Raw genomic sequence first — 23,252 nt, forward strand, 5'->3', positions numbered from 1 at the left:
GAATCGGGGCTTAAAAAAACCCGACCGGTTTGCTTGGTTCGCCGGTTAACCACAAGTTTAGCCAATTTTTAAACCGATTTTTTGCAGAACGGTTTTGGAAGTCAACCGGACCAGACAAATGACCGGTTTTCGATTAACCCGATCGAACCGACTGGTCTGGTCCGATTTTCAAAACCTTGTGAATAATAGAACGGAAGAGGTCGCAGCTACTGAGACTGAACAACAGAGGGAAGAGGGAGGAAGGAGCGGGGAACGAAAAGTGAAAGAGATAAGCCTTAAAGTGGTCCTTGAAGTCGCACTCGAGCCTCATAGTAGTTCATGAACTTAAAAGTTACCCATATTCGCCCCTGAAGTTGCACTCCGGAACTCATATTCGTCTTTCCGGCACATTCCATCCACCTAGCACCACCGGAAAGCTGATATGGACTCCTTCGTGACACGCTGGCCAAGTAACTACTAGCTGACGTGGATTAGTAAACTTTTATGGTGCAATTTTGTTCCTAAATCAAAATAAAAATTTTAATCCCCAAATTTAATCATCATTCCCTTCTCTACGATAATCCCTCTTTTCTCTACAGGCATAGATCTTCGTATCCCAAATTCACAAGATTTTTCTTTTTGTTTATTTTTTAGTTGAAGTATCTTCTAATAATAACAACAACTAGAGTCTTCTTAACAACCATTATTTGAACAAGTTTAACCGCTTTTATTCTTTTTTTTTTTGTAAGAAAGATGGCGAAATTATAACATAAAAAAAGTTATGTGATATATATAATTAAAGAAATAATGCAAACTTTAGTTTTTAAAATTGTGAACGTTCATAAAAATTTGTTGACTTTTAAAAATGATTAAATTGATTCCTAAATTCATAAATTGTGAATCTCAACTCATCTCTAATGCTAATATAAAATGTTAAAATTTTAGCAATAATATTTACAAACAAAAAGATGATATGATTAGTATTTTAATATGATCAAATTAGTGTCTTAAATTAGTTAATTATATTTATTTTGCTTAATTAGTTTTTTATTAATTAGAGACTAAAATAATATATATTAAATTAGTTATCGGCAAACCGGATGAAAACGGCCGGGTTTTTTAAAGGACCGGTTTTGTAATCTCTCTAAAAAACGTTGTCCGTTTTGACGCCAGGAGAGAAAAAAAACCCTCCTAACCCAACGCCTCCCTCAGTCCTTCTCCCTTCCAACCCTAATTTCCCCTATCCGCCGCCCCCCTCTTTCCTCATAGATCATCAATCTAATCCAGTTGCTCCATAATCCCAACTCCTCCTTCACCTGACACCGTTGACCACACTTCAACTCTACCAAACTTTCCTTTTTTTCTGCGTACAAGAATCTTGGGTACTGGCTTGAACTTTGGGCGTGCCCGCAGAGACGATTGCTTCCACGCGCCGGTCAGGTCTCACCGCTCATTCCAAGGCGCTGTTGACAGTAATAGGCTCCGCAGAGCTCATAGTGATCTATCGTCGAGCCGGTCGTCCGTTTGGGATAAATCTGCAGATTCGGTTCGGGAGCTCGAGAATTGTACGAGTCCAAGAAGGGTGTTGCGGTGCCGTCATGTGAGGTTGCCGAGAAGCGATGCCAAGAATGGGATCAATGAATAGAAAGGAGCAGTGAGTTTCTCATCCATCAAGAAGTAAGCTAGTAAATGATGCATAGTTTTTACTTTTTATACGTTATGCATTACAAAGAGGATACTGATAATGTTTTCAAGATGAATAGGATTCAAAATCATCAAAACAGATTTATTTTTTTATCTGAAGGAGTTATTTCATGTGCTGCACATCCTTTATATAATGCCATGGTAGTAGGAACAAAGAAGACATTTTTGCTGGTGATTTCACAAAGACAAAGGTCAAACAGTGAAAAAGATTTGTCCAAACTTGATTTATTGTTGGAAGTTAGTTGTACAATTGAATCACGATTGTTATTTTAAGATATAATAAAGTATTTGTTATTTGATTATTGACAGATTTCTGTTGTTTACAAGTAGGGGTGTTCAAAACCGATCCGGATCAATCTAAACCGATCAATCGAACCGAAAAAATCGAAAACCGAAAAAATCGAAAAAAATATGTTTTGCTGTTTTTATTGCGGTTCGGTTCGGTTTTCGGTTCTGACAATGAAAACCCCAACCGAACCGAACCGAACCGGTATATTAAAAACCTTAAAAAACAACCCCACCCCACCCCCAAACGTGACTCCTCTCCTTACTCACTCGTGACCTAACCCCCACCCCCAAACATAAACCTAGATCTAGGCCTCTAGCTGCTCTCTTCTCTCCGTCTCGCACTCTTGCTCTCTGCACTGGAGTCTCGAGCTCGAAGCCCTTCCTCCCACCACCTGGCAGCGCCGCCGAAGCCTTATTCCCAGCGAGCACCGACCCAGCCGCGCTCTTCCCAGCAGCGCCGACCCAGCAACGCTCTTCCCAGCAGCGCTCTTCCCAGCGAGTACCGACCCAGCAGCGCCGAAGCCTTCTTCCTAGTGACAGCGAGCACGGACCCAGCAGCGTTCTTCCCAGTAGCGTCGAAGAGAGGCTTTGCCACTCAGCCTAGAAGCATTGCAGAGAGGGTAAAATTCATGGCAATTGGTTTTACAACTATAATTCATTAGTATTCATTCTAGATTCTACCATATTAGTGAAACAGCCATTGAATCGTTAAACAAATGTTCAATTTCAGGTACGAAGAGCACGAATTAGCGAAAGAATCAAGAAATTGCAAGGCCTTCTCCCGAAATCTGACAAGGTAACTAATCTAAAACTCACAAATATTAGGTCAAAGTGTAGATGTACAAATACTCAGAAGCAATATTCTTGAGTCTTGACCCCTTTTTTCATGATTTAGTTCCTTGTAGATAACAAAAGGCAGGAGCCTTTTCTTTTTTTTTGCCAAAGTTGGTAAATTGTATATTTACATATATAATTAATAATGATGATGTTTTCCTAGTTTGAGTTTTGTTTAGCTTCCTTTAAGTATCATATTTCACTGTCATGTTTAGCTGAAGTCATGTTTATTGCTGGTTCAGTGATTGTAAGTTCTTTTCTGGTATAGCAAAAGTCAGTTAATATTTTGAGATACTGATTTTGATTTTATATTTCTGTGTTTTGCTGCTCTTGCAGTTCATCCTGAAAGTTGAAATCCTATGTGGTCTGTATCAAGGTAAGATTGATTTTAGTTATGATGTTTTGTTATGTGATTTGTTTTTTAATGTATTCATTTAACTTTTGGATTGTGGTTATATGCTTTTATACAAGTAACCTGTATCTGAGTACTTTTATGTGTTATAATTCTTAAATCTGTTGAGACTTGAGAGTTGATATATTATTCTAATGTGAAGTATTATGTGATTTATGATGAATTCTGATATGATAATGACCATGATGCTGGAATATTGTTGGAACAAGTCACTCTCTGATCTTCAAGTATTCAATTATACTAGATGTCAAGTGTAATTTCTAATATAATATCTTTCTAATTTGTTCTTGCAGCTTTGGTAATTTGTGGTTCTGTTTGATAATTTCTCTTTGAAAATTTGTTCTGTGTTCTTATTTTTATTATCTAAGTTTATAGTGTTCTCTGTTTTAATTGTTTAATTTGAGTTTGTGGTTTGGTGTTCTAATTTATGTTATTTTAATTTTAGTGTTGTTCTAATTTATGGCTTATTTTTTGTTAGGCAAAGATTACTATAATTTTACATTGTCCTGTTTTATGATAAAAGCTGAATCCTTTTCTTGATTTTTTTTATCATGACAGGTATAGGATGCATCCAGAGATATGCAAATCCTCTTCACTGCATTTTGATGACAATAAAGCATAAAATAGGAGCTAATAATGTATATTTGATGGATTGCTGTTGGTTGTTGACTTGTTTATTTCATTGTTGATGCCTTGCTAGTTGTTCTGTTGAATTACTGAAACTGCTTTTGTTTTGTTTTGTTTTGTTGTTCTGTTGAATGACTGAATTACTTTTTGAGTTTTGAAGTGATTTAGTATGATTTATCAAGTGTCAGAGGTTTTGGATCAAGTGTTTGAGGTTTTGAATTACTGAATTATTGCTTGTAAATTGATTTTGTTGTTTAATGTATTTGTTTAGTAGGTTTGATGTATTGTTGATTTCAATTGTGTATTTGTGTTTGTCGATCTCAAATGTATAAGACTTTGTGAAATAGTATTGTAGTATTTTTTTTAATTGATTGAAAAAACCGAACAAACCGAACCAAACCAAACCGATTTTAATTGGTTTGGTTTGGTTTGGATGGTCTCGATAAAAAAATCGAACCAAACCGAACCGCAGTTTAATTAGACGATCGGATCGGATGACATTTCTCTCAAAAACCGAACCAAACCGCACCGCGAACACCCCTATTTACAAGTCATATGACAATGATTTTTTTTTTAAAAAAAAAAAGACATTTTTCTTTAATTTAATGTGGTTTTAAGTTTAACTTTTAAGTATTTGATTCTCCTTCCTCATAGTTTTTGTTTTTAACCATTTTCTTTTCTTTTCTCTTTTGATTGTGAATTGAATATTGCAGAGGATTATGATGAGTTCTCAAAAGTGAAAAGAGGAAAGAAATTTTCGGTGCCGAATCAATTTGGGCTTCCAAATATTTGGGTCTTTATTGGGCTAGGTTGAGTTTGTTTTAAGGCCCGTTAAGCCATCACCGAACTGGACCATTAAGGGTTCTCCTCCTCCTCCTTGTTACTCTCTGCTACTGCGGCTAGCTGCTGCCACCACCATTCTACACACACAGACCACTTTCTTCTTTCGTTTGATTTCGAGTCTCAGAATGATTTCAGCTATTTCGTGGATACCGATAGGTGCTTCGAAGGCGGAACCTACCGTAGTTGAACCTCCTTCCAAGGAAGAAATTCAAGATATAATCACCGCCGCCGCCGCCGCCGCCGCCAGGTCTTTCTCTTCTTCTTCAAAACTCACTTAGCCAATTATAAAATTTTATCAAATACCTAACAATACATGTATGTTATGCAGTGGAGCAGACAGTGAAAATGAGGAAGAAGCAAGTGATGAACGCATGGATGATGCCGGTGGCGCCGTCGATGAAGTTGCGCGAGCACTCAATGTTGCTGATGCTCTCGGGAAGGCCGATAAATTGGACGATATTGCCCTCGGTTTGAAGGAGCTTGACATGGAACATTACGATGATGAAGATGAAGGTATACAATAACATCTCAGGGAATTATCTATCTGTTTAGTTAGTTCGTTAGTTAGCGGTTTTAGTTAGAGTTAGCTATCGAATCACTTAGCATGATATCAGCCATGGCTATGGTTAGCTAGCTAGCTCTGTCTCCTTGTGTTGTCTGTGTTAATTTGCATCTTTTTATTGACCTTAGGAGTTGAGGTATTTAGTTCCGGGATTGGTGATCTTTATTATCCAAGTAACGACCTGGATCCTTATATCAAAGATAAGAACGTAAGTTCCAATGCTTCGTTTGCATTCTGCTGTTGACCTTCATTTGTGACTCTACAACATCATTTTTTTTTTACCTTGTTAAGGATGATGATGACTCCGAGGAACTCGAAGACATGATCATTAATCCAACTGATTCTGTCATTGTTTGTGCTCGTACTGAGGACGATCTCAGTCTTCTCGAGGTAAACAAATCCTCACTTATTGGCTGATGTATTTTTCTTTGATGTTTGTTATGTGATGCAATGGTAGACTTATATGAGCTGCGCCTTTTTCTACTACAAGGTTCATATACTTGAGGACGTCGGTACTAGTGAGATGAACATGTATGTCCATCATGATATCATAATTCCTGCATTTCCACTATCCACAGCTTGGCTTGACTGCCTTCAAGGAAGAGAGAAAGGTGGGGAATATTGCCTTTGTCAATGCATCTCGCATGTTTACTCCTTTTTTTTATTAAATATGTTGGTTTTTTCTTGTCTGTTTTAGTAAATAAGTTCTAAATTCTAGCATTCATTTGCATGCTCAAAATTTGACTTGATCCCCTTATGCTTCCTCTACTTTCTATCTCATTATTATTTCATTATCATTGCAGGAAACTTCTTAGCTGTTGGTTCAATGGAACCGTCAATAGAAATTTGGGACCTTGATGTTGTAAGTGAATATGGTTAATAAATTTAACTGAAAAGTTGGAAACATCGTTCAGAATATAAAGCCACTTTCATTGAATACCTTCTAAGCTTCCTTTGTTCCCAGATTGATGCAGTGCAGCCATGCATGGTTTTAGGTGGCATTTCAGAGAAAAAGAAGAAGGGGAAGAAGGTTTGTACATCTTTTTGTGTTGAAGTGCAATTCTGAGTATAGACCCAGTTACTGATTCTGTTAATTGGTTTTGTAGAAATCAATCAAATACAAAGATGACAGTCACACTGACTCTGTACTTGGTCTTGCCTGGAACAAAGCGTTCAGGTTTGTTAAATTTAAAACTGGATTTTGGTATTATTTCATCTGTTGGGCACCTTTTGGGACATAAAGGTTTCATTTATTACTTAATTTGAAATTCTATTCTTTTGCACCTCTGATGACAGTCATTATTAAAACATTCAGGAATATACTTGCTAGTGCCAGTGCTGACAAGCGAGTCAAGATTTGGGATGTGGCTACTGGGAAGTGTGAGAGTACAATGGAGCATCACTCAGACAAGGCAAGTAGTATGCTAAAGTGCAATAAATTATTTATTACAAATATGAGCTTCTTTTATTGATAAAAAGGACTTTCCCTCCATGTCCATCATCTTTTCTTTTCTTTTTTTCCTTACTTCTAAAATAGTGTACAAGCTCAGAAATATTACTTATACGTTGGTAGGAAAGATTTTCACTTTTTTCCTTAATTAAGTCATTTAATATTGTATATTTTGTCTTACTAACATTAATTTGGGTTGCTTGAGTCAATATGTTGTCTGATGCCTTTGTTCATCTATCTTGACAGGTTCAAGCAGTTGCTTGGAATCATCGTGAACCAGAAATTCTTCTTAGTGGTTCATTTGATCATACTGTGGTCCTGGTAGTGATAGAATGTTGCTTATATACTCTATATTTTTTCATTTCTTTTTTTATCTGGAATGGATACTTATTACACTGTAGATTTTGGTTGTATAATATTCATGTGCCAAAACAGACTTTCTCTTTAAAAATGATCACATTGGAATTTCTGTCTGCCCTTTTTCTTAGTTATCTAACATTCTAATGCTTTCAATGCTATTACACTTTGCAGAGGGATGGAAGGATGCCATCCCATCCTGGTTATAAGTGGTCAGTCACAGCTGATGTCGAGAGCTTGGCCTGGGATCCACACACTGAGCACTATTTTGTGGTGTGTTATTGTTAATTTTTATTTCTCGTTTCATTGATTGAATTGGTAATTGTGTTTTCATGGATGCGTAGTTTTAGCTTCACTAATAATAATTAAATTGTGCTTCTAGGTGAGTCTCGAGGATGGTACTGTCAAGTGTTTTGATGTTCGGACCGCAAAGTCTGAATCCACATCTGATCTAAGTTCTACATTTACTCTTCATGCACATGACAAAGCTGTTACCTCAGTATCCTATAACGTCTCAGCACCTAATGTATGTATTTTCAATGTTTTGGTGAGAAATACCAAGTTATTATGTACTCTAGTTTAACCGTACCTTGCTGCCTTCTTGCAGCTACTTGCTACTGGATCGATGGACAAAACGGTAATTGTAAAGTCAATTTGTTGTGTTCCTATTCCTATATACTATATCTTGCAGAATTGGAAATCATCTCATTCGAGTACTGTTATTTGTTGCAGGTAAAGCTTTGGGATTTATCGAATAACCAACCATCTGTTGTGGCATCTAAAAACTCCAATGCTGTAAGTTTGATTCTTTTATTTGTTGAGATTTCAATGGAAAAAAAGGTATTCTCTAGTCTGAATCATGATACAAGTAGCACGGTTGACTTCTGTTTTTGGATGCGGCTTTTCAGGGAGCTGTATTTTCTATTTCGTTCTCAGAGGACAACCCCTTTGTGTTGGCTATAGGAGGCTCAGAGGGAAAATTGCAAGTGAGTGAAAAGGGCCACAGAAATTCAAATTTGTGTTGTTGATAGATTTTTCTGTGAAATTTACTGTTGTCACTCATACCTTGTAGGTTTGGGACACTTTATCTGAGTCTGCTGTCTCTCGGCGTTATGAAAATTACAAGAAGAATAGAACTCGGTCGTGATATAATTGAGCATAATAGTCTTCCTGGTCTCCCCTTCATATGTTACTGGTAGGCTAGAAGTATTTAAGTTAGATACAGTTGTTGCGAAACAGGTTGAAAGCAATATATTAAGGATGGTAGATATATAGAGTTTGATAGCATATTCTCTCTCATAATTCATGTATTTAGCATCCTTATAAGTTTTGAATGAACATTTATTCTACAGCTTGGATCATTGAGTGTTCCAATTTTTTGCCTTTGTAATATAATTGCAGTCATGCGCTTGTGAATAACGAGTTGCAGCGTCTTCTGTAATCGAACTTGTGTGCCAAACTGCCAACGTTGTTCAATGGTAAATTAGATTGGTAAAGCAAACGAGTTGTTTGTTTTAATTTTCTTAAAATTGATTTTGAAATACTACGTGGGTGTTTGAATTATCGGTTGTCAAAATAAAATTAATAAATTATATTACAAAATAATAATAATAAATATAATACACAGTTTGAAACATCTCAAATTAATAAGTACTATTGATCTTTGAACCAATTTGTACGAAGGAGCATGTACTGTAACTCATAAAGAGCACTACAACTCTCCTTAGGACGACGACTTATGCACCTTCGTCACCTTCATAGAAGCTAAACGAATAAATAAATAAATAAATCTGTTATAAGAAGAGCCATGGTTGCATTGTATATATGCATGTGTTAAGCAAAGGCTCTAATTAGCAGCTACGAATGGAAGAGCTCTTCCTGCAACGGTGGGCCTGACGTTACGACATACGGCGACTGCCGGAGCTCCGTTGAATTTGAGATCAATATCACGTAGGCTGACCTGCTGACATGGCAAAGCACTGCTGCAGATGAGGTTCACCCCCTCCCTGGTTAGTGAGGTTCCCCTAATGTTCTTGAATGAAACATTTCTTATCCTTATTTTTGATGGATTCTAAACAAGTGCACACAAACAGAAACAATTAGTAACAATTAATAATGTATGTATATATGTATAGTGATGAATAATATATACCCGTTTATTGCACTGGTTCCAAGGGCAATACTCCTGGTCAATGATAATAGGGTTCCTGACATTAATCATGGTAACGTCTTCATAAAAGAGATTAGAGATAGGAGAAGTTCCAGGAGCACTAGGCCAAGTCTTGATCCTCAAACCATTGTCAGTGTTTGTGAGAGTGACCTTCTTGAGAATAAGACCATTCACAGGAGCCTCAGTGGTGTACTTGCCAAGGCTTCCAACACTGATGCCATGGCCAGGTCCACACTTCACATTGTAGATGTATGTGTTCACGCTTCCGTCGCCGATCGAGATGCAATCGTCTCCGGCCTTTATGTCTGTGTTCAGAATTCTGACTCCATTTGATCTTCCCAAGTGGATACCATCTGTGTTTAGGCTGTTCCCTGGTGCAATGACCTTGAACCCATCAAAGGTGAAGTTTTGGCACCCCAATACATTCACATTAAAGTTCTTGCTATCCTTTGATGTTATTGTCCTAACAACTGCATGTTTCATGAAGTTGAAACCGAAATTCTGTCATCAAACACAATTCATTCATCTTTTAGACATAAATATATAAATCTGGTTTGAAAATAAGAAACACAAAAACAACTTATATACTATCTAGACACTATTGATTATTTATAAAAATGCTAATTAGCTATTATATACAAATGTCTGATTTAGCAGCTGATTTTTTTGTACGCGTAACATGATTGTAAAATGGTAAGAAATCGCAAAAAGAAAAATATTATTCACCATTGGAGTCCTAGCACAATTGAGGTTGGTTCCACAATCATTTTGTTGCCAAGCTATTCCACCTTGACCATCAAAAACACCATTGCCAGAGAGGGTGAAGTAATCAACATATTGAACCTTAACCCATTGCCATTCATCGCCAACACCACGAGGGTTCATTGGTGCTATAATTGTTCCATCAACATAAAGCTCAATAGGAGCCTTACAAGGCCCTTTCAAATCCACTGCCCTCATTCTAAAATTCCCACGAGGTATCACAATCTTGCTTGCTGTTGGTGATGCACATGCTTCTCTCCATGCATTTGTAAGAGCCTGAGTTATATCTGAATTAGGTACCCCACCATATTTTGAAATAGGAACGACAAGAGATTGAGCTATGCCACACGCAGCCAGCAATATGAATAAAACAAGCGTTGTGGTGCTCAACTCCATATCCATGTTTGTTATTGTTGAAACTTTGTCCTTTCTTTTTCAAAGAAAGAAACTAATGTTTTTCTTGAACTTCTAAAAAGTTGCTTTCCAAATGTGTTGGGAACGATATTTATTTGGGAAATTATATGGTGTGGATTGTGGCAGCCTTTGTTTGTGGGTTCAGGAGGCTGGCACCAGCAGAGATTTCTGACTTATTTATCTCATATAATCATTTTTAGAAATTTAATTATATATGATTAATAGAATGTTCTCTGTAATTTTTTGCTGTTGAGGCTTTTACCAAATATCTTCTGTAAGCATTTTAAATTTAGCCATGATGTAAGCTATTTGTAAACCAGTCTTTTATTTAGGTATTCTCACTATTAATAAATTTTTCTATAAAAAAGACAATTAGAATTTATTTCCAAAAAAAGCTGTATTTTTTAATAATAGGTCCCATGACCAAAGAAAAGCAAAACTATTTAACATAGGTCTATTCTATTTCTCTTTTTATTAAAAAATAATAAATTGGTAATGATGGTTATTTACTTATTTTACATGTGTAATTTTTTATTTTTAAATATTCATATTTTATTTTTATTTACCCTCTTTTTATTTTTTAACATAACTAATTTAATATTAGATATTTTTTTCTACAATATCAATAAGAAATAGCAACATTGTGACTTCTAAGTACTAATAGCAATGACTAATGTTAATGCACTTTAAGAAAAATAGAGTGATATTCTTTAAACAATAGAATACAACAGTTAGAAAATAAATATCATCACTTTTATTTTGATAGTCACCCATTTTTATATATTCATGTAAATGTATAATATAGGAAAAGTATATATGAAGTGACATTATCAAAAATAGTAGTGACAATATTATTATCCTAATAGTTATTTTAAATTGCAAATTATGACTATTTTAAAACGATATATACTTCAAATTAATATTTAAACTCTATATCATATTATACATGATAAATTAGACAACCACCTTCAGATTAGAATTTAATATTGTAAATATTGACTTTAAGAATATTTCATATCCATTACTGATTAATCATAATTTTCATTTCATTATTAATCATGGAAGACACTCTTCGCAGTGTTGACGTTATAATCCGTAAGCAAGATTTGTAATCCTTTCATACCTTTTAATAACTATCCCTTGAAGCAAGTTATGTTCATACGCAAAAGATGTAGATTGTCGAGCAAACAAACCACCATAAAAAATGTGAACCTTCTTGATATGAGGGTAATACAAACATAAAAGATATTACATTGGTTTAACTTTTTTTAGTTATTATTTTCTACTAAAATAATACAGAAGTACCAGAAATTTCCAACCATCTTTCTTTTCTCCTTAAAGACAAGTTCCAACAAGGATGATCACTCACTCGGATACAACTAAAACACACACAACCACCTTAAACTCAAAGAAGCTTAACGCCAGCATCCCTGAGAGAATCAATAACTGCCTTAACCTTCCCATGATACTTCTGTTCTCTCTTCAAATGAACAGAAACAGCAGCAATGTCCTTAAGCAAGAGCCGTTCGGCTAGTATCTTCCCGATCTTTGCAGCCGCGGCCACATCACGCTTAATTTCCAAGCTTGATCTCAATGCTTTCTCCTGTGAGCTAGCAGAAGAGGCCACGGTAGCAGTTGGCGTGTGGATCACCTGGGCACTCACATACTTATTGGTAAAATGCATTCTCAGAACATAGGGTTTTAGAAATTGTGTGATCCTTGGAGGCCTTACTGGAGGAGGGATAACCATGTCTGTTTTGTGGTGCAAAGGAAACTTCATTTGTCAGTATCACATAAATTTTAGGCATATCACACAAAACTCAGTTATTTATCAACAGTCATAATAACTATTTCTCCCTCATTCATTCCGCCACATCAGAGAACTGAATATTGAACAAAAGAAGGCTAGCATTTCAATCTATCTGCAAAATATAAACTTTTCCCCTTTCAACATTCCTACATGGATTACCTTATGCAAAATTAATCAAGGATATGGGCCATGTAGCATATATCTTTAAGATTTCGATAAAACTTATTAGCAAAAGCTCAGGAGAAATCTATGAGCAAAGTTGGTAACAGTCCCAAAAATTTGCTATATGCAAAAAAGAGGTAATCAAAGCTGGTGTTTGATTTTGTAAGCATGCAACAGCAAATTTAGGGGGAAGTTAAACTTTAACAGCTTAATATCAAGATTAAGGAGAACAAGTAACACAAGCAAAAAAGAAACTTGATTCACAAGAGATTAAGTTTTGCTAACTCTCTAAAATTGCTAACTTATTCGTGCACCATATTGGGTCCTTTTTGGTTTTCCTTTTTTCATTTTTTCTTCACTTTAATGCACTGTAGTAGCAGCAGCTAGCAACTTCCTTTGTTTCCAAGACACCAATAAGGGCACGATAACTCAGGCACAAGGCAGCAATTAAGCAGAGTATACAGAGCAAGAAAGTGGCAAATGCGGAGAGCGTAATTAAGCAAAAAAGAAAGTAACTTTTGCAACCACTGCATCTAAAAACATTGAGGATCAATGCACGCGAAACCCAAAGAGGAAAAAAAAGAGAGAGAGGAGCTACAAATAATGAAAAAGGGGTTGTTGAAAATTCAAATTCTGGTTGGGGAATTGCATCAAACAGGTGGGGTGCAAGCAGTAAACAACGAAACAAACAATACATAAACGAACCCAGCAATAAGTATAATACGCAGAAGCTAAGATTGTGCGATGCCCCCAATTCGATTACGCACAAGTAGATGAGAAGGTGGATTAGTGGGTGGGGCAAGAGGAAAGAAAGCAAGTGAAAAAACAGGGAACAAGTAATCGAATATAAATGAAGCAATTGATTGATACATTGCACATAGAACACCGACTAAGAAGAAGAAGAAGAGGTTTATGGAGAGAGCATAGCATTACCTGAAGATCGAAGAAGAAGGTGCAGAGCTTCGATAACAGCGCGTATACCACTCTCTACGACTCAGACCCACTCACTCACTCTCTTCAAACAGGTGCTAATTAGTAATTACATTCTTTCTAAACTTTTCTTTTCTGATCTGCATAAATAAAAAATTATAAATATAAAAAAATACACTAAATCAATGTATCTGTTATTTAAATTATATATTAGATATATTTATTTATTTTTTAACTTAATAATTAGCTATAAAATAATCAAAGTTAATATAGTAAAATAATAAATCTGCGCTAGACTAATATTTAATTTTTTTTTTGTTAAAACTTAAAAGCATAGAAGAAAAAATTAGGAAAGAATGAATGGATGCGGCAGGTTTGGGAAAATAGAAGCAATGATGTGCGAACAAGTCAGATTAGTTTTGTGGATTTTCCAAAAAAAGGCATTAATTACGTGCAGCAAGAGCATCATTAATTGGCAATGATGTTCTCCGTCTCCATGCAATTCAAATCGCATTGCATTGCCACAATGGATATGATATCATCATGAAGGGCCTTTTCAAGAACAAGCCTCGCACCCCTGCGGAGCTCGTCCGCCATGTCCACCACCTCCTTCTCCTTCTCAGCTCCAAATCTGACATCGATCAAAAGCGTGAAGAAAAGGTTACTTAATTTCTTCAATCAACCTAGCTACCTAAATTATATTAGTTTTATTAATTATATTTGTATGCATACATATACAGTATCTTGCAGATCTAAGCAGGACGATATTGGACATAAGAACTGTTCTATATGGAAACGGTGAATCAGAGCCAATTCCAGATGCGTGTTCTCAAGTCACTCAAGAGTTCTTCAAGGAGGATACATTTCGCCTTCTTGTCCTCTTTCTTCTAAATCTACCACTTGGGGTAACCAATCATTCTGTTACAAATATAATCATTCAATATGTCTTCTACATATCGGCTTAACTTTTTGGAACACGCAGTTTTATGAGATAACATCAAAATTTCTATAATGAAAAAGTCTAGAATTAGTTTTTTTGTTGATCCTAAAAAGCTTTCATATAAAGGCAAATGAAAAAAAGAAAAATGTCTTTGCAGAATTAATTGAGACTCCATTTATTCATTCCAGGGCTTGCTTTCTCTAATTTATGTTCTCTGTATTTTTATTCCTTTGTAGGCTCGCCAAGATGCTACTCATGTGATTGCAAACTTGCAAAGGCAGCGAATCAATTCACAGATAATAGCTTCCCAATACCTGGAAAAAAATTTGGATCTCGTGGATATGCTAATTAATGGGTAAAACTTTTTAGACGAATGTTTGTTGAAATTTGAAGTGCTTGATCATTTTCACACATTTGGTTAACAAGCTGATTTAATTTTGTTAGTTATGAACAAGATGGTGACATTGCTTTGACTTATGGTGCGGTTGCAAGAGAGTGCATACGCCATCAGTGTGTTGCTAGGTAAGCATCTACAATGATCTGTTTCTTGATTAATTAGAATAATTCTTTAATTTTTTTTTGACATACTTAAGCATTCTCACAATCTCAACCGGCTTAATTTATGTTTTTCAGACATGTCTTGGGATCAGATCACATGAAGAAGTTCTTTGACTATATTCAACTGCCGAATTTCGAAATCGCCTCAGATGCTCTTTCAACTTTTAAAGTATACTCATGATTCCATTCCTCTATTTAATTTCCATTTATAAATCCTTACAACTTAATGTTGTGGATGTTATTATAACAAAGGATACAACATCTTTTATTCATCCATTATTGACAATGAATCCAAGATCTTGAAGTTTTGTTTTGTTATCTATTACAGGAGCTATTAACAAGGCACAAATCCACCGTCTCTGAATTTCTTTCCAAGAATTATGATTGGGTAAGTGAATCAATGAATACGAAAGCAAAGTTATCCTTTTAATCAATGTATTAACATATCATTAGCTAAAACATGCTACTATCTATCAAATTTCAGTTTTTTGAAGAGTACAATACTCGATTGCTAGAATCTAACAGTTATTTCACTAGACGACTTGCCATTAAGGTACACACTGAAATTTCTGCCTAGAATGAATATAATGTACCTTTGTTGATTCATTAAATCCTGTATATAATGTTTGGAAGGCCATCTTCTTAATCTTGATCATAGTTAAAACTTTACATGCTATCAGTTATTGGCGGATATGTTATTGGATCGCTCCAATTCTGCTACAATGGTTCGGTATGTGAGCTCAGTAAGTAACATGGTCATCCTCATGAACCTCCTAAGGGTATGCATTCTACGATCTCACATTTTTTTATGACTTGCATAACATTTGACCAAATACTTTTTTTGTTTACCCACCTAGCGATCCTTTTATGTTTTCTAATCTCAGGATTCTAATAAAACAATTCAGTACGAAAGCTTCCATGTTTTTAAGGTTGGAATGAATGAATATAATTCCTCTATTTCAGTCTAACTTCTTTTATGGATTCATTATTCTGATAAAATATTATGTTGCTTATTTCAAATGTTGGCATTGACAGTTGTTCGTTGCAAACCAGAACAAGCCTCCTGAAATTGTCAATATACTTGTTACAAACAGGAATAAGCTTCTGAACTTTCTTGGTGACTTCAACTTTGAGAAAGGTATGCATATATATATACAGTGATAAATGCCAATTTAAAAGAAAAAAGAAAAGAGTGTGATGAATTTTGTGATATACTTTTGTGAACATTATATAAAAGATGAACTCTATATAAAAGATTGTCTGATATCTGCATAAAAGATGAACTTTATATAAAAGATTTTTCTTTCAAATATTATATGTATGTTTTCCATTTTGAAGTTAATTTGTTTAGGTAATTTGGTTTGTTTTGTTTTGTAGCGGATGAGCAATTTCAAGCAGATAAACAACAAGTAATTAGTGAGATAATTAGTCTTGGACACAAGGATCCCCATGGCACATCTATGGACAATTGTGAAGTTCAATGTTGAAACTTCATTACACACATTACATACATATAGGATAAAAATCTTCTCATATTCAAAACCAACAAAGCATTATTATCATGTTTACATTTCTATTGTTAGTTGTTTATTTTTGGATGTACTTTTTTTAAATAATCAAATTGATGGTGGAGATGTGAATATGAGAATATCATATTCATTTTGAACGTAAGAAGATCCAAATTCTTTAGGTACATGTTTTGTTGTCTTATGGAGTTTTTTTCTTTGAGACATGTCATGAATTTTGAGAATAGTTAATTAATTACAACTCTTCTTTCTATGTAAATATAACGATTTTTTGTTATATTATGTTTCCATTGGTGTTATAAAAATAAATTTAAATTTGAAGATTTCACTATGTCATAATTATTGAATTATATTGCAAACTAAAAAAAAATAAATGTGGAAGTTCGGCCAAATTAGATTAATTTTTTTAGCTACATTTGAAGGTCTGGGTTGTTGCATGTATAATGCAAAATTTGAATTTCGATACTTGCTTAGCTTAAGTGGACGAGTGAATTAATCACTTGACCAACCTAAATTAGTTCCAAATTAGCTTAATTGAGTTGGGTTTGAGAATAACAAGCATATGGTCTAATTATTAAAAATCTAGCTAATTCAATTTGACTGTATTGAAATCTCATAAAAGAGATGGGGGTTTCTCAGTTTTCATATTTTTTCTTTTCAAAAGTTGATTAAAATAAAATAATTAAATTTGTCATATATTTGTCTTATTGATCAATTCTAAGTTAATAAAATAAAACTATTTTTTCTTGTATCAATTGAACGATCAATATTCAAATTTAATATAGTCTTTTCTTTTTTTGTTGACTAAATTTAATATAGTCTGATTTGGTTAAAGAAATATGACAACCATTTTAAGCAAGTAAAAAAACAAATTTTATATTTGTTCGCTCACACTACTAAATTTTTTTAACTAAAAATTGCAAAACAAATCATCTTTACCTGTAATAAAAATATAAAGCATTTTCAGAATTTCAATTGCAATAGAATATAACGAATTAATTTAAGCAATTTTAGATAAATACATTTCGACAATAAAAATAGAATCAATATAAATTATTGATTTAAGTTTTATATATTAATAGTGTAAAATAATCGATTAATTGTAATAATAGTATAATACATACATTTTTAAAATATATAAATGTATGTAAATTGAATTTAGTAGATACCTTAAAAAGTAAAATAAAATTGAAATTAAATTATTTTTACCATTACTTGAAAGAGAGACAAATCCATTTTGTCGAAATAAAGAATGAATTAATAAAATATTATTCAATTTGAGAAAGAGTGTGTCATCAAAACCCTAAACCCCATGACTCACTCCCCCTTCTTCCTTCTGCTACTTCCGTAGTGCCACGTCCGCAGAAAGGGTTAGGGTTCTCAAATTTCGCAGCTCCGATCTGAAAATCATCAATCTTCGCAAACTTTGCCGCTTCAATTCGTTATTTCTGTGAAGTGAGAAACTGCGATCTCCATTTCCATTTCTACCTTCAACTCAGTGAGTAAGTATCAGCTGAACTGAGCTAAGCTAAACTTCTATTTCAATGTTGAACCAATGCCGCATTTTCCGATTTTTCTGAATTTGGTTTTTCTCTATTTTTCCTATGTAGCTCTGCGATGCTGGCCCTTTCGAGAGGCCTCGTTTCTCGTCTTCAATTCTTCGCAACCGATGCGGCGGCGGTGGCGGCGACACCATTCCCTGTTCGATTTCTGAGGGGATTCAGCTCCGATGCCGCCGTTGCGGCTGAGACTCGGATTATCGATGCGAAGCCAGGGGTGATGACCCCAAATTCCAAACGAACCGGGATTATAGCCCTCAAGTGTGGTATGAGTGCACTCTGGGATAAATGGGGCGCTAGAATTCCAATAACCGTACTTTGGGTCGATGATAATATCGTTTCTCAGGTTAAGACTCCTGAGAAGGAAGGAATCTTTGCCCTCCAGGTGCGTAGCATTGTCATTTTTTTGTGTGTTAAAAACAAATTGCATTCCTTTGGTGGTTTCTGCTTGTAAAAAGTTTAGATCATATATTATTTTGTTCTTGATTTTGAGGTTAGAGTCATTTACACCAAAGGGAAGAGTAGAGTGTAAATAAAGGACGATGTCCTGATTGTTAATTTAGCTCAAACTCGCAGAAATTCAATGTATGATTTTATTTTTCTCACTGGAGTAGTATTCTTTTGTCTTGGCAAGTTGCATGAGGGTTAAGTTTGTGTTATCTAATTATAAAGTTTTTTGCTGCTTTGTTTCTAGTTAGATTGGTTGTGGGCAGAAGAAGGAGAAGCATTTGACCAAGCCTGAAGTGGGTCATTTTCGGGCTCAAGGAGTTCCGATGAAGAGGAAGCTAAGGGAGTTTCCGGTGACAGAGGATGCACTTCTTCCTGTTGGTACTTCGCTTAATGTTCGTCATTTTGTGCCAGGCCAGTATGTTGATATAACGGGAATCACAAAAGGAAAAGGTTTTCAGGTGATTATCTCTTATCTTAATGTTAAATACTGCTCATATGTGTAGTGTGATTGGATTTATTCTCATACAATGATAGGACAGTGCATGGCATCTTTTTTTTATTGTTTTTTGTTTTTAGTAATGCTTTTACCATTCCTCCAATTGTCAATTGGTTAAAAAATGGTGAAAGTTCTTATAGCAAATTGTAATTAAGCTCAAATATTGATTTTGATGCTACCAATTATCTAAGTCCTGAAGTTGCAAGAATAAGTTAATAAATCCAACAAATCTTGAAACAAGGGTCTTTGTAGTTCTCCTTTTGCGGTTTTTATATTATTTATGCATTGGATATGTATGTGCATAGTCCTTTGTGTGTTGAATCCTTCTTTGTACTCAAAGGGGACAGTTGTTTGCTACTGGTCTTATAGACCTTAATCTCTTAGTTATATGATTTTCAATTTCCATTTTTCATTTTTTACCAGGGTGGAATGAAGCGGCATGGATTTAAGGGAATGCCTGCATCCCATGGTGCATCATTATCACATCGAAGCATTGGTTCTACAGGTCAAAGGGACGCTCCTGGAAAGGTAAGTCAGAATTCTGTAAACTGGTCATTTTTATGCTTTCTTACTACACAGCTTTCTGTATTTTCATGTTCATATGTGATAATATTTTTTTTATTCCATGAATAAACTGATTTTATTTGGAAGAATGTTGTTTTCTTATTGTTATTAATTTATCATTCTAAATAATTGTTTTTACCATCACATTTCAGGTGTTTAAAGGTAAAAAGATGCCTGGACGCATGGGTGGGGAGCAAAGAACAGTTAAAAATGTGTGGGTCTACAAAATTTGTCCAGCAAGGAATTTGATGTGGGTGAAAGGCCAGGTAGATTCTTAATACTTTTTTTGTTATTCACAGTGAAGTGTGAATTGGAGCTAAATAGCATAAAATATCTGATGTACGCATCTGCCACTTGTGCATGATTGCTCTAAATTTTTTAGAGTTGGTGTCCTCCAATCCACTTCACATTCATAGTATAGACTATCATGGAATTTTTAATGAGCCAAAACCATTCTTGCAACAAATGCCATCTCTGACAAAAATCAAGGGTGGTATTTGTTTTGGTGATTGATTTACAACTTCTTGGTTCATAATTTTCCTTGATCTTCACCCGAATTTTAAAATTTGAGCTTTGTCATTGACTCATTTCCCCCCTTGTTATGATGTGCAAAATTAGGTTCCAGGAGCTACAGGGAACTTCGTTTTTATAAAAGATGCTGTCTATGAAAAACCGGACATATCTATACTTCCATTCCCAACTTTCTTTGCCCCGGAAGATGAAGATACAGAAAATTTGAAGCCTTTGGTGGCTGATCTTGGGGATGTGGATCCATTTATGATTACAGATTAAAGAGCGGCAATTCAGAAACTGCTCTATTCATGTTAGGCTCACTTTCTGCAATCATGTTGTTTTCTTTGAATATAGATGGGAAACAAAAAGAAAAGAGAAGAGATTTTGGGGAACCATCCGAGGAAGATTCTCACATGTTTTGAGGCTTTTACTGTAGCTTTAGGTTCATTCATCAACTCTATAAGTTGAGATTGCAAATCCTACAAATAAGTATGGAAACTTGGAATTAAATGATTTTGAAATTCTAGAAAATATTTGAATATGCACTATTAAGCGTGTAAGCATTACGGGTGAAGTATTCTACGTTTCACATGCTATACAGTCTTCTTTTCGCGGGAGTTGTTTGCTATTACAAATGTTTCTCTATATTTGTTTTTTTTTTAATTCAATTTTTTTTGTGCATGTTTCGAAATTGTAATCTAAAATGATTTCACTTTTCTTCTTTGTTTTTTTTTTTTTTTTTTTGTAGTCATGGTTGTTTCTTTTTGTAAATATACAAAGTGCAGGTAGGTTGGTGGTTTTTTTTTTTTCCTTTGTTAAAAGTTGTTCGTTTTTGTTAAACAAGGGTTGTGCCGTTTATCTTTAGTCGAGTTTCACATTAGTACTTAGAATTAGGTAAGACCACTACGAAAATATATAAAAGAATTAGGTGAAAATGGGTGAAAGTGGTTTTGCATGTTATTATTACTAATAATAAGTACTAATAATGTTGTTTCTTGATGGATGACGAATCACTAATCCAGCACCAAATAATTATTATTCTCTCTCAAAATATTCAGTGTGCCAACATAAAGTGAGCATATATAAATCATTCATTTAAATTTAAAAATTGATGCTCAAATTCTAAAATCTGAATTGAAATTATTATGACATAGCTTCAAAGGCAAGCGCAATCTTCCGTATCTCATGAATAATAAATCACAATATACCATAAAAAGGGAGTAGCCACACCCAACACTAGGCACAACAATATCTTAATGTATTGAACCAATAATATTATTCACAATGTTTCTAATACACACCAAACGCATACCATTGTCTTCCCTTCAAAGTTAAGCACTCACTATATTCATATTCATTCTTTAACTTTCATGTTCAACATCCATAATGGCTTATTCCATCATTACATAACACAAAGTGTCAACAACAAAACCTATACCTTACCATTGAATCCTTCCTCTTCTCATATCTCTTACTCTCAACCTTTCCACAACAATCACAATGCTGCTTCTTTACCTCTTTTTACTCCTCCTTCCACACACAGCATTCTCATCACACTGCACCACACAAACCAACACAAAAACCTTCCAAAAATGCATGAACCTCCCAACACAACAAGCCTCCATAGCATGGACTTTCCACCCTTACAACTCCACCTTGGAACTAGCCTTCTTCGGAACCTTCATCTCCCCTTCCGGTTGGGTTGGTTGCGGAATCAACCCAACTTCACCTGAGATGACAGGGACACGTGCCTTAATAGCATTCCCCGACCCAAACTCAGGCCAAATAGTCCTTCTACCTTACATTCTTGATCCAACCGTTAAGCTCCAAAAATCGCCACTCCTATCTCGGCCCCTTGACATCCACCTCCTCTCCTCCACTGCCACAATGTATGGCGGAAAATTAGCCACTGTCCACAACGGCGCAGCCATCCAAATCTATGCCTCAATCAAACTCAAACCGAACAAAACGAAAATCCACCTTGTTTGGAACCGTGGACTCTATGTCCAGGGCTACTCACCCACCATTCACCCAACAACTTCTAGTGACTTGTCTTCCATTACAACCTTTGATGTTCTATCAGGATCTTCAGCATCTCAGCACCATGATCTGACAGGATTAAGGGTCATCCATGGAACCTTGAATGCAATCTCATGGGGTCTTCTTTTGCCAATGGGGGCCATAAGTGCTCGTTACCTTAGGCACATTCAAGCATTAGGAACTACATGGTTCTATGCACATGCAGGGATTCAACTCTTTGCCTTCACACTTGGAACTGCTGGTTTTGCACTTGGAATACGCCTTGGGCAGCTTTCTCCAGGAGTGGAATATGGGCTTCATAGGAAGCTTGGAATCGCTGTGTTCTGCTTAGGGGCATTGCAGACACTTGCATTGTTTTTCAGGCCAAATGCAAGGAACAAGTTCAGGAAGTATTGGAAGTCCTATCACCATTTTGTAGGGTACTCTTGTGTGGTTCTTGGGTTTGTGAATGTGTTTCAAGGTTTTCAAGTGATGGGGGCAAGTAGGTCTTATGCTAAGTTGTGTTATTGCTTGGGTCTCTCTACTCTCATTGGAATTTGCATAGCCTTGGAGGTGAATTCTTGGGTTGTGTTTTGTAGAAAATCCAAGGAAGAGAAGCTGAGAAGGGAAGGCCTCATTGGGGTTTCAGACAAAGGGAGCAGTGCCATCCATCATTAAGTGCAAATAACACAACTTTGATTTTGATTTTGGAAGCATATAATATATACAGCAATGGGTTTTACATGAAAAATGCTACTGTGTTAGAAATTTCTGTCAAATATTCTGTTATTCATTTTTATTCTAGCTGTGCATGCATTAGAAAAAGCTTGCGTGCAATTTTAAATGGTTTTTGGAACATGGGCTAGCTTCTAATTGTTCAATTCATAGAAGAATGATGCATACAATGAAGCATCAAGTCATGAACGAGGATGCGTTTGCAATTTTTAAAATTTACGTGGCATCAACAAATAAAACATAAACATTTAAGGGTGTTAAATGCAATTACCCCATTTTTGGGTCCTGGTAGTTTTGCCTTTATTGTCTTCTTTTTCAAACTCTTTGTAGTTTGTACTCTTTTCTAGGGGTGGCAATATTTATCCTATCCGCGGGTATCCAATCCGATCTCACCTGGTCGGGTAAGGTTGCCAACCCGATCCGCATCAGATAGGGTAGGGTGCGGGTAGCATAAGGTACGGGTTGAGCCTCAACCTTACCCGACCAACCCGCATTCTATATATGTATATGTTATATACTTATATAAAAATATGTATTAAGTGGATGTTGAATTAAAGACCTTTCACTAAATGCAAAAGATCTTTAGCC

The 23,252-nt window shown here is 35.3% G+C and overlaps 6 protein-coding genes across 8 annotated transcripts; 4 read left to right on the top strand and 2 right to left on the bottom strand.

Annotated features, from left to right (window-relative positions):
* Positions 1-1,188: 1,188 nt before the first annotated feature.
* LOC130940911 (uncharacterized WD repeat-containing protein C17D11.16-like) lies at positions 1,189-8,585 on the top strand. 3 transcript variants are annotated; one of them, XM_057869196.1, is made up of 21 exons: positions 1,189-1,656; positions 1,993-2,591; positions 2,702-2,767; positions 3,142-3,181; positions 3,776-3,855; positions 4,558-4,934; positions 5,016-5,200; positions 5,378-5,457; positions 5,541-5,639; positions 5,740-5,860; positions 6,053-6,111; positions 6,214-6,279; positions 6,356-6,426; positions 6,565-6,661; positions 6,946-7,020; positions 7,231-7,329; positions 7,439-7,582; positions 7,664-7,693; positions 7,789-7,851; positions 7,965-8,042; positions 8,129-8,585. In XM_057869196.1, exons 6-21 carry the CDS (start codon positions 4,813-4,815, stop codon positions 8,201-8,203), a joined length of 1,464 nt encoding a protein of 487 aa, XP_057725179.1. In that variant the 5' UTR covers positions 1,189-1,656; positions 1,993-2,591; positions 2,702-2,767; positions 3,142-3,181; positions 3,776-3,855; positions 4,558-4,812; the 3' UTR covers positions 8,204-8,585. The 3 variants fall into 3 exon arrangements, with proteins under 3 accessions (XP_057725179.1, XP_057725177.1, XP_057725180.1); XM_057869197.1 differs by lacking the exon at positions 3,776-3,855 and having other exon boundaries at positions 1,191-1,656; positions 4,558-4,705; positions 4,844-4,934; XM_057869194.1 differs by lacking the exon at positions 3,776-3,855.
* A 99-nt stretch (positions 8,586-8,684) lies between these two features.
* LOC130940914 (polygalacturonase-like) lies at positions 8,685-10,404 on the bottom strand. The gene is made up of 3 exons (XM_057869198.1): positions 9,953-10,404; positions 9,209-9,727; positions 8,685-9,127 (listed from the first exon to the last, which is right to left on the bottom strand). Exons 1-3 carry the CDS (start codon positions 10,388-10,390, stop codon positions 8,903-8,905), a joined length of 1,182 nt encoding a protein of 393 aa, XP_057725181.1. The 5' UTR covers positions 10,391-10,404; the 3' UTR covers positions 8,685-8,902.
* Positions 10,405-11,600: 1,196 nt separating this feature from the next.
* Positions 11,601-13,492, bottom strand: LOC130941743 (uncharacterized). Its single transcript, XM_057870320.1, has 2 exons — positions 13,308-13,492; positions 11,601-12,154 (listed from the first exon to the last, which is right to left on the bottom strand). The coding sequence occupies exon 2, from the start codon at positions 12,150-12,152 to the stop codon at positions 11,808-11,810; it is 345 nt and encodes a 114-aa protein (XP_057726303.1). The 5' UTR covers positions 12,153-12,154; positions 13,308-13,492; the 3' UTR covers positions 11,601-11,807.
* Positions 13,493-13,717: 225 nt separating this feature from the next.
* On the top strand, positions 13,718-16,343 carry LOC130942098 (putative MO25-like protein At5g47540). The gene is made up of 11 exons (XM_057870786.1): positions 13,718-13,964; positions 14,045-14,209; positions 14,481-14,599; positions 14,689-14,766; positions 14,878-14,971; positions 15,131-15,190; positions 15,287-15,355; positions 15,483-15,581; positions 15,687-15,731; positions 15,838-15,940; positions 16,180-16,343. The coding sequence occupies exons 1-11, from the start codon at positions 13,848-13,850 to the stop codon at positions 16,287-16,289; spliced, it is 1,059 nt and encodes a 352-aa protein (XP_057726769.1). The 5' UTR covers positions 13,718-13,847; the 3' UTR covers positions 16,290-16,343.
* Positions 16,344-17,615: 1,272 nt separating this feature from the next.
* Positions 17,616-20,521, top strand: LOC130941406 (50S ribosomal protein L3-2, mitochondrial). Its single transcript, XM_057869894.1, has 6 exons — positions 17,616-17,830; positions 17,939-18,272; positions 18,586-18,795; positions 19,257-19,361; positions 19,550-19,663; positions 20,016-20,521. The coding sequence occupies exons 2-6, from the start codon at positions 17,946-17,948 to the stop codon at positions 20,187-20,189; spliced, it is 930 nt and encodes a 309-aa protein (XP_057725877.1). The 5' UTR covers positions 17,616-17,830; positions 17,939-17,945; the 3' UTR covers positions 20,190-20,521.
* Positions 20,522-21,313: 792 nt separating this feature from the next.
* LOC130941603 (cytochrome b561 and DOMON domain-containing protein At2g04850) lies at positions 21,314-22,953 on the top strand. The gene has a single exon (XM_057870164.1). It carries the CDS (start codon positions 21,411-21,413, stop codon positions 22,605-22,607), a length of 1,197 nt encoding a protein of 398 aa, XP_057726147.1. The 5' UTR covers positions 21,314-21,410; the 3' UTR covers positions 22,608-22,953.
* Positions 22,954-23,252: the final 299 nt, after the last annotated feature.

The sequence above is a fragment of the Arachis stenosperma genome, chromosome 7 (assembly GCF_014773155.1).
Source record: "Arachis stenosperma cultivar V10309 chromosome 7, arast.V10309.gnm1.PFL2, whole genome shotgun sequence".
In the NCBI taxonomy this organism is placed as follows: Eukaryota; Viridiplantae; Streptophyta; class Magnoliopsida; order Fabales; family Fabaceae; genus Arachis; species Arachis stenosperma.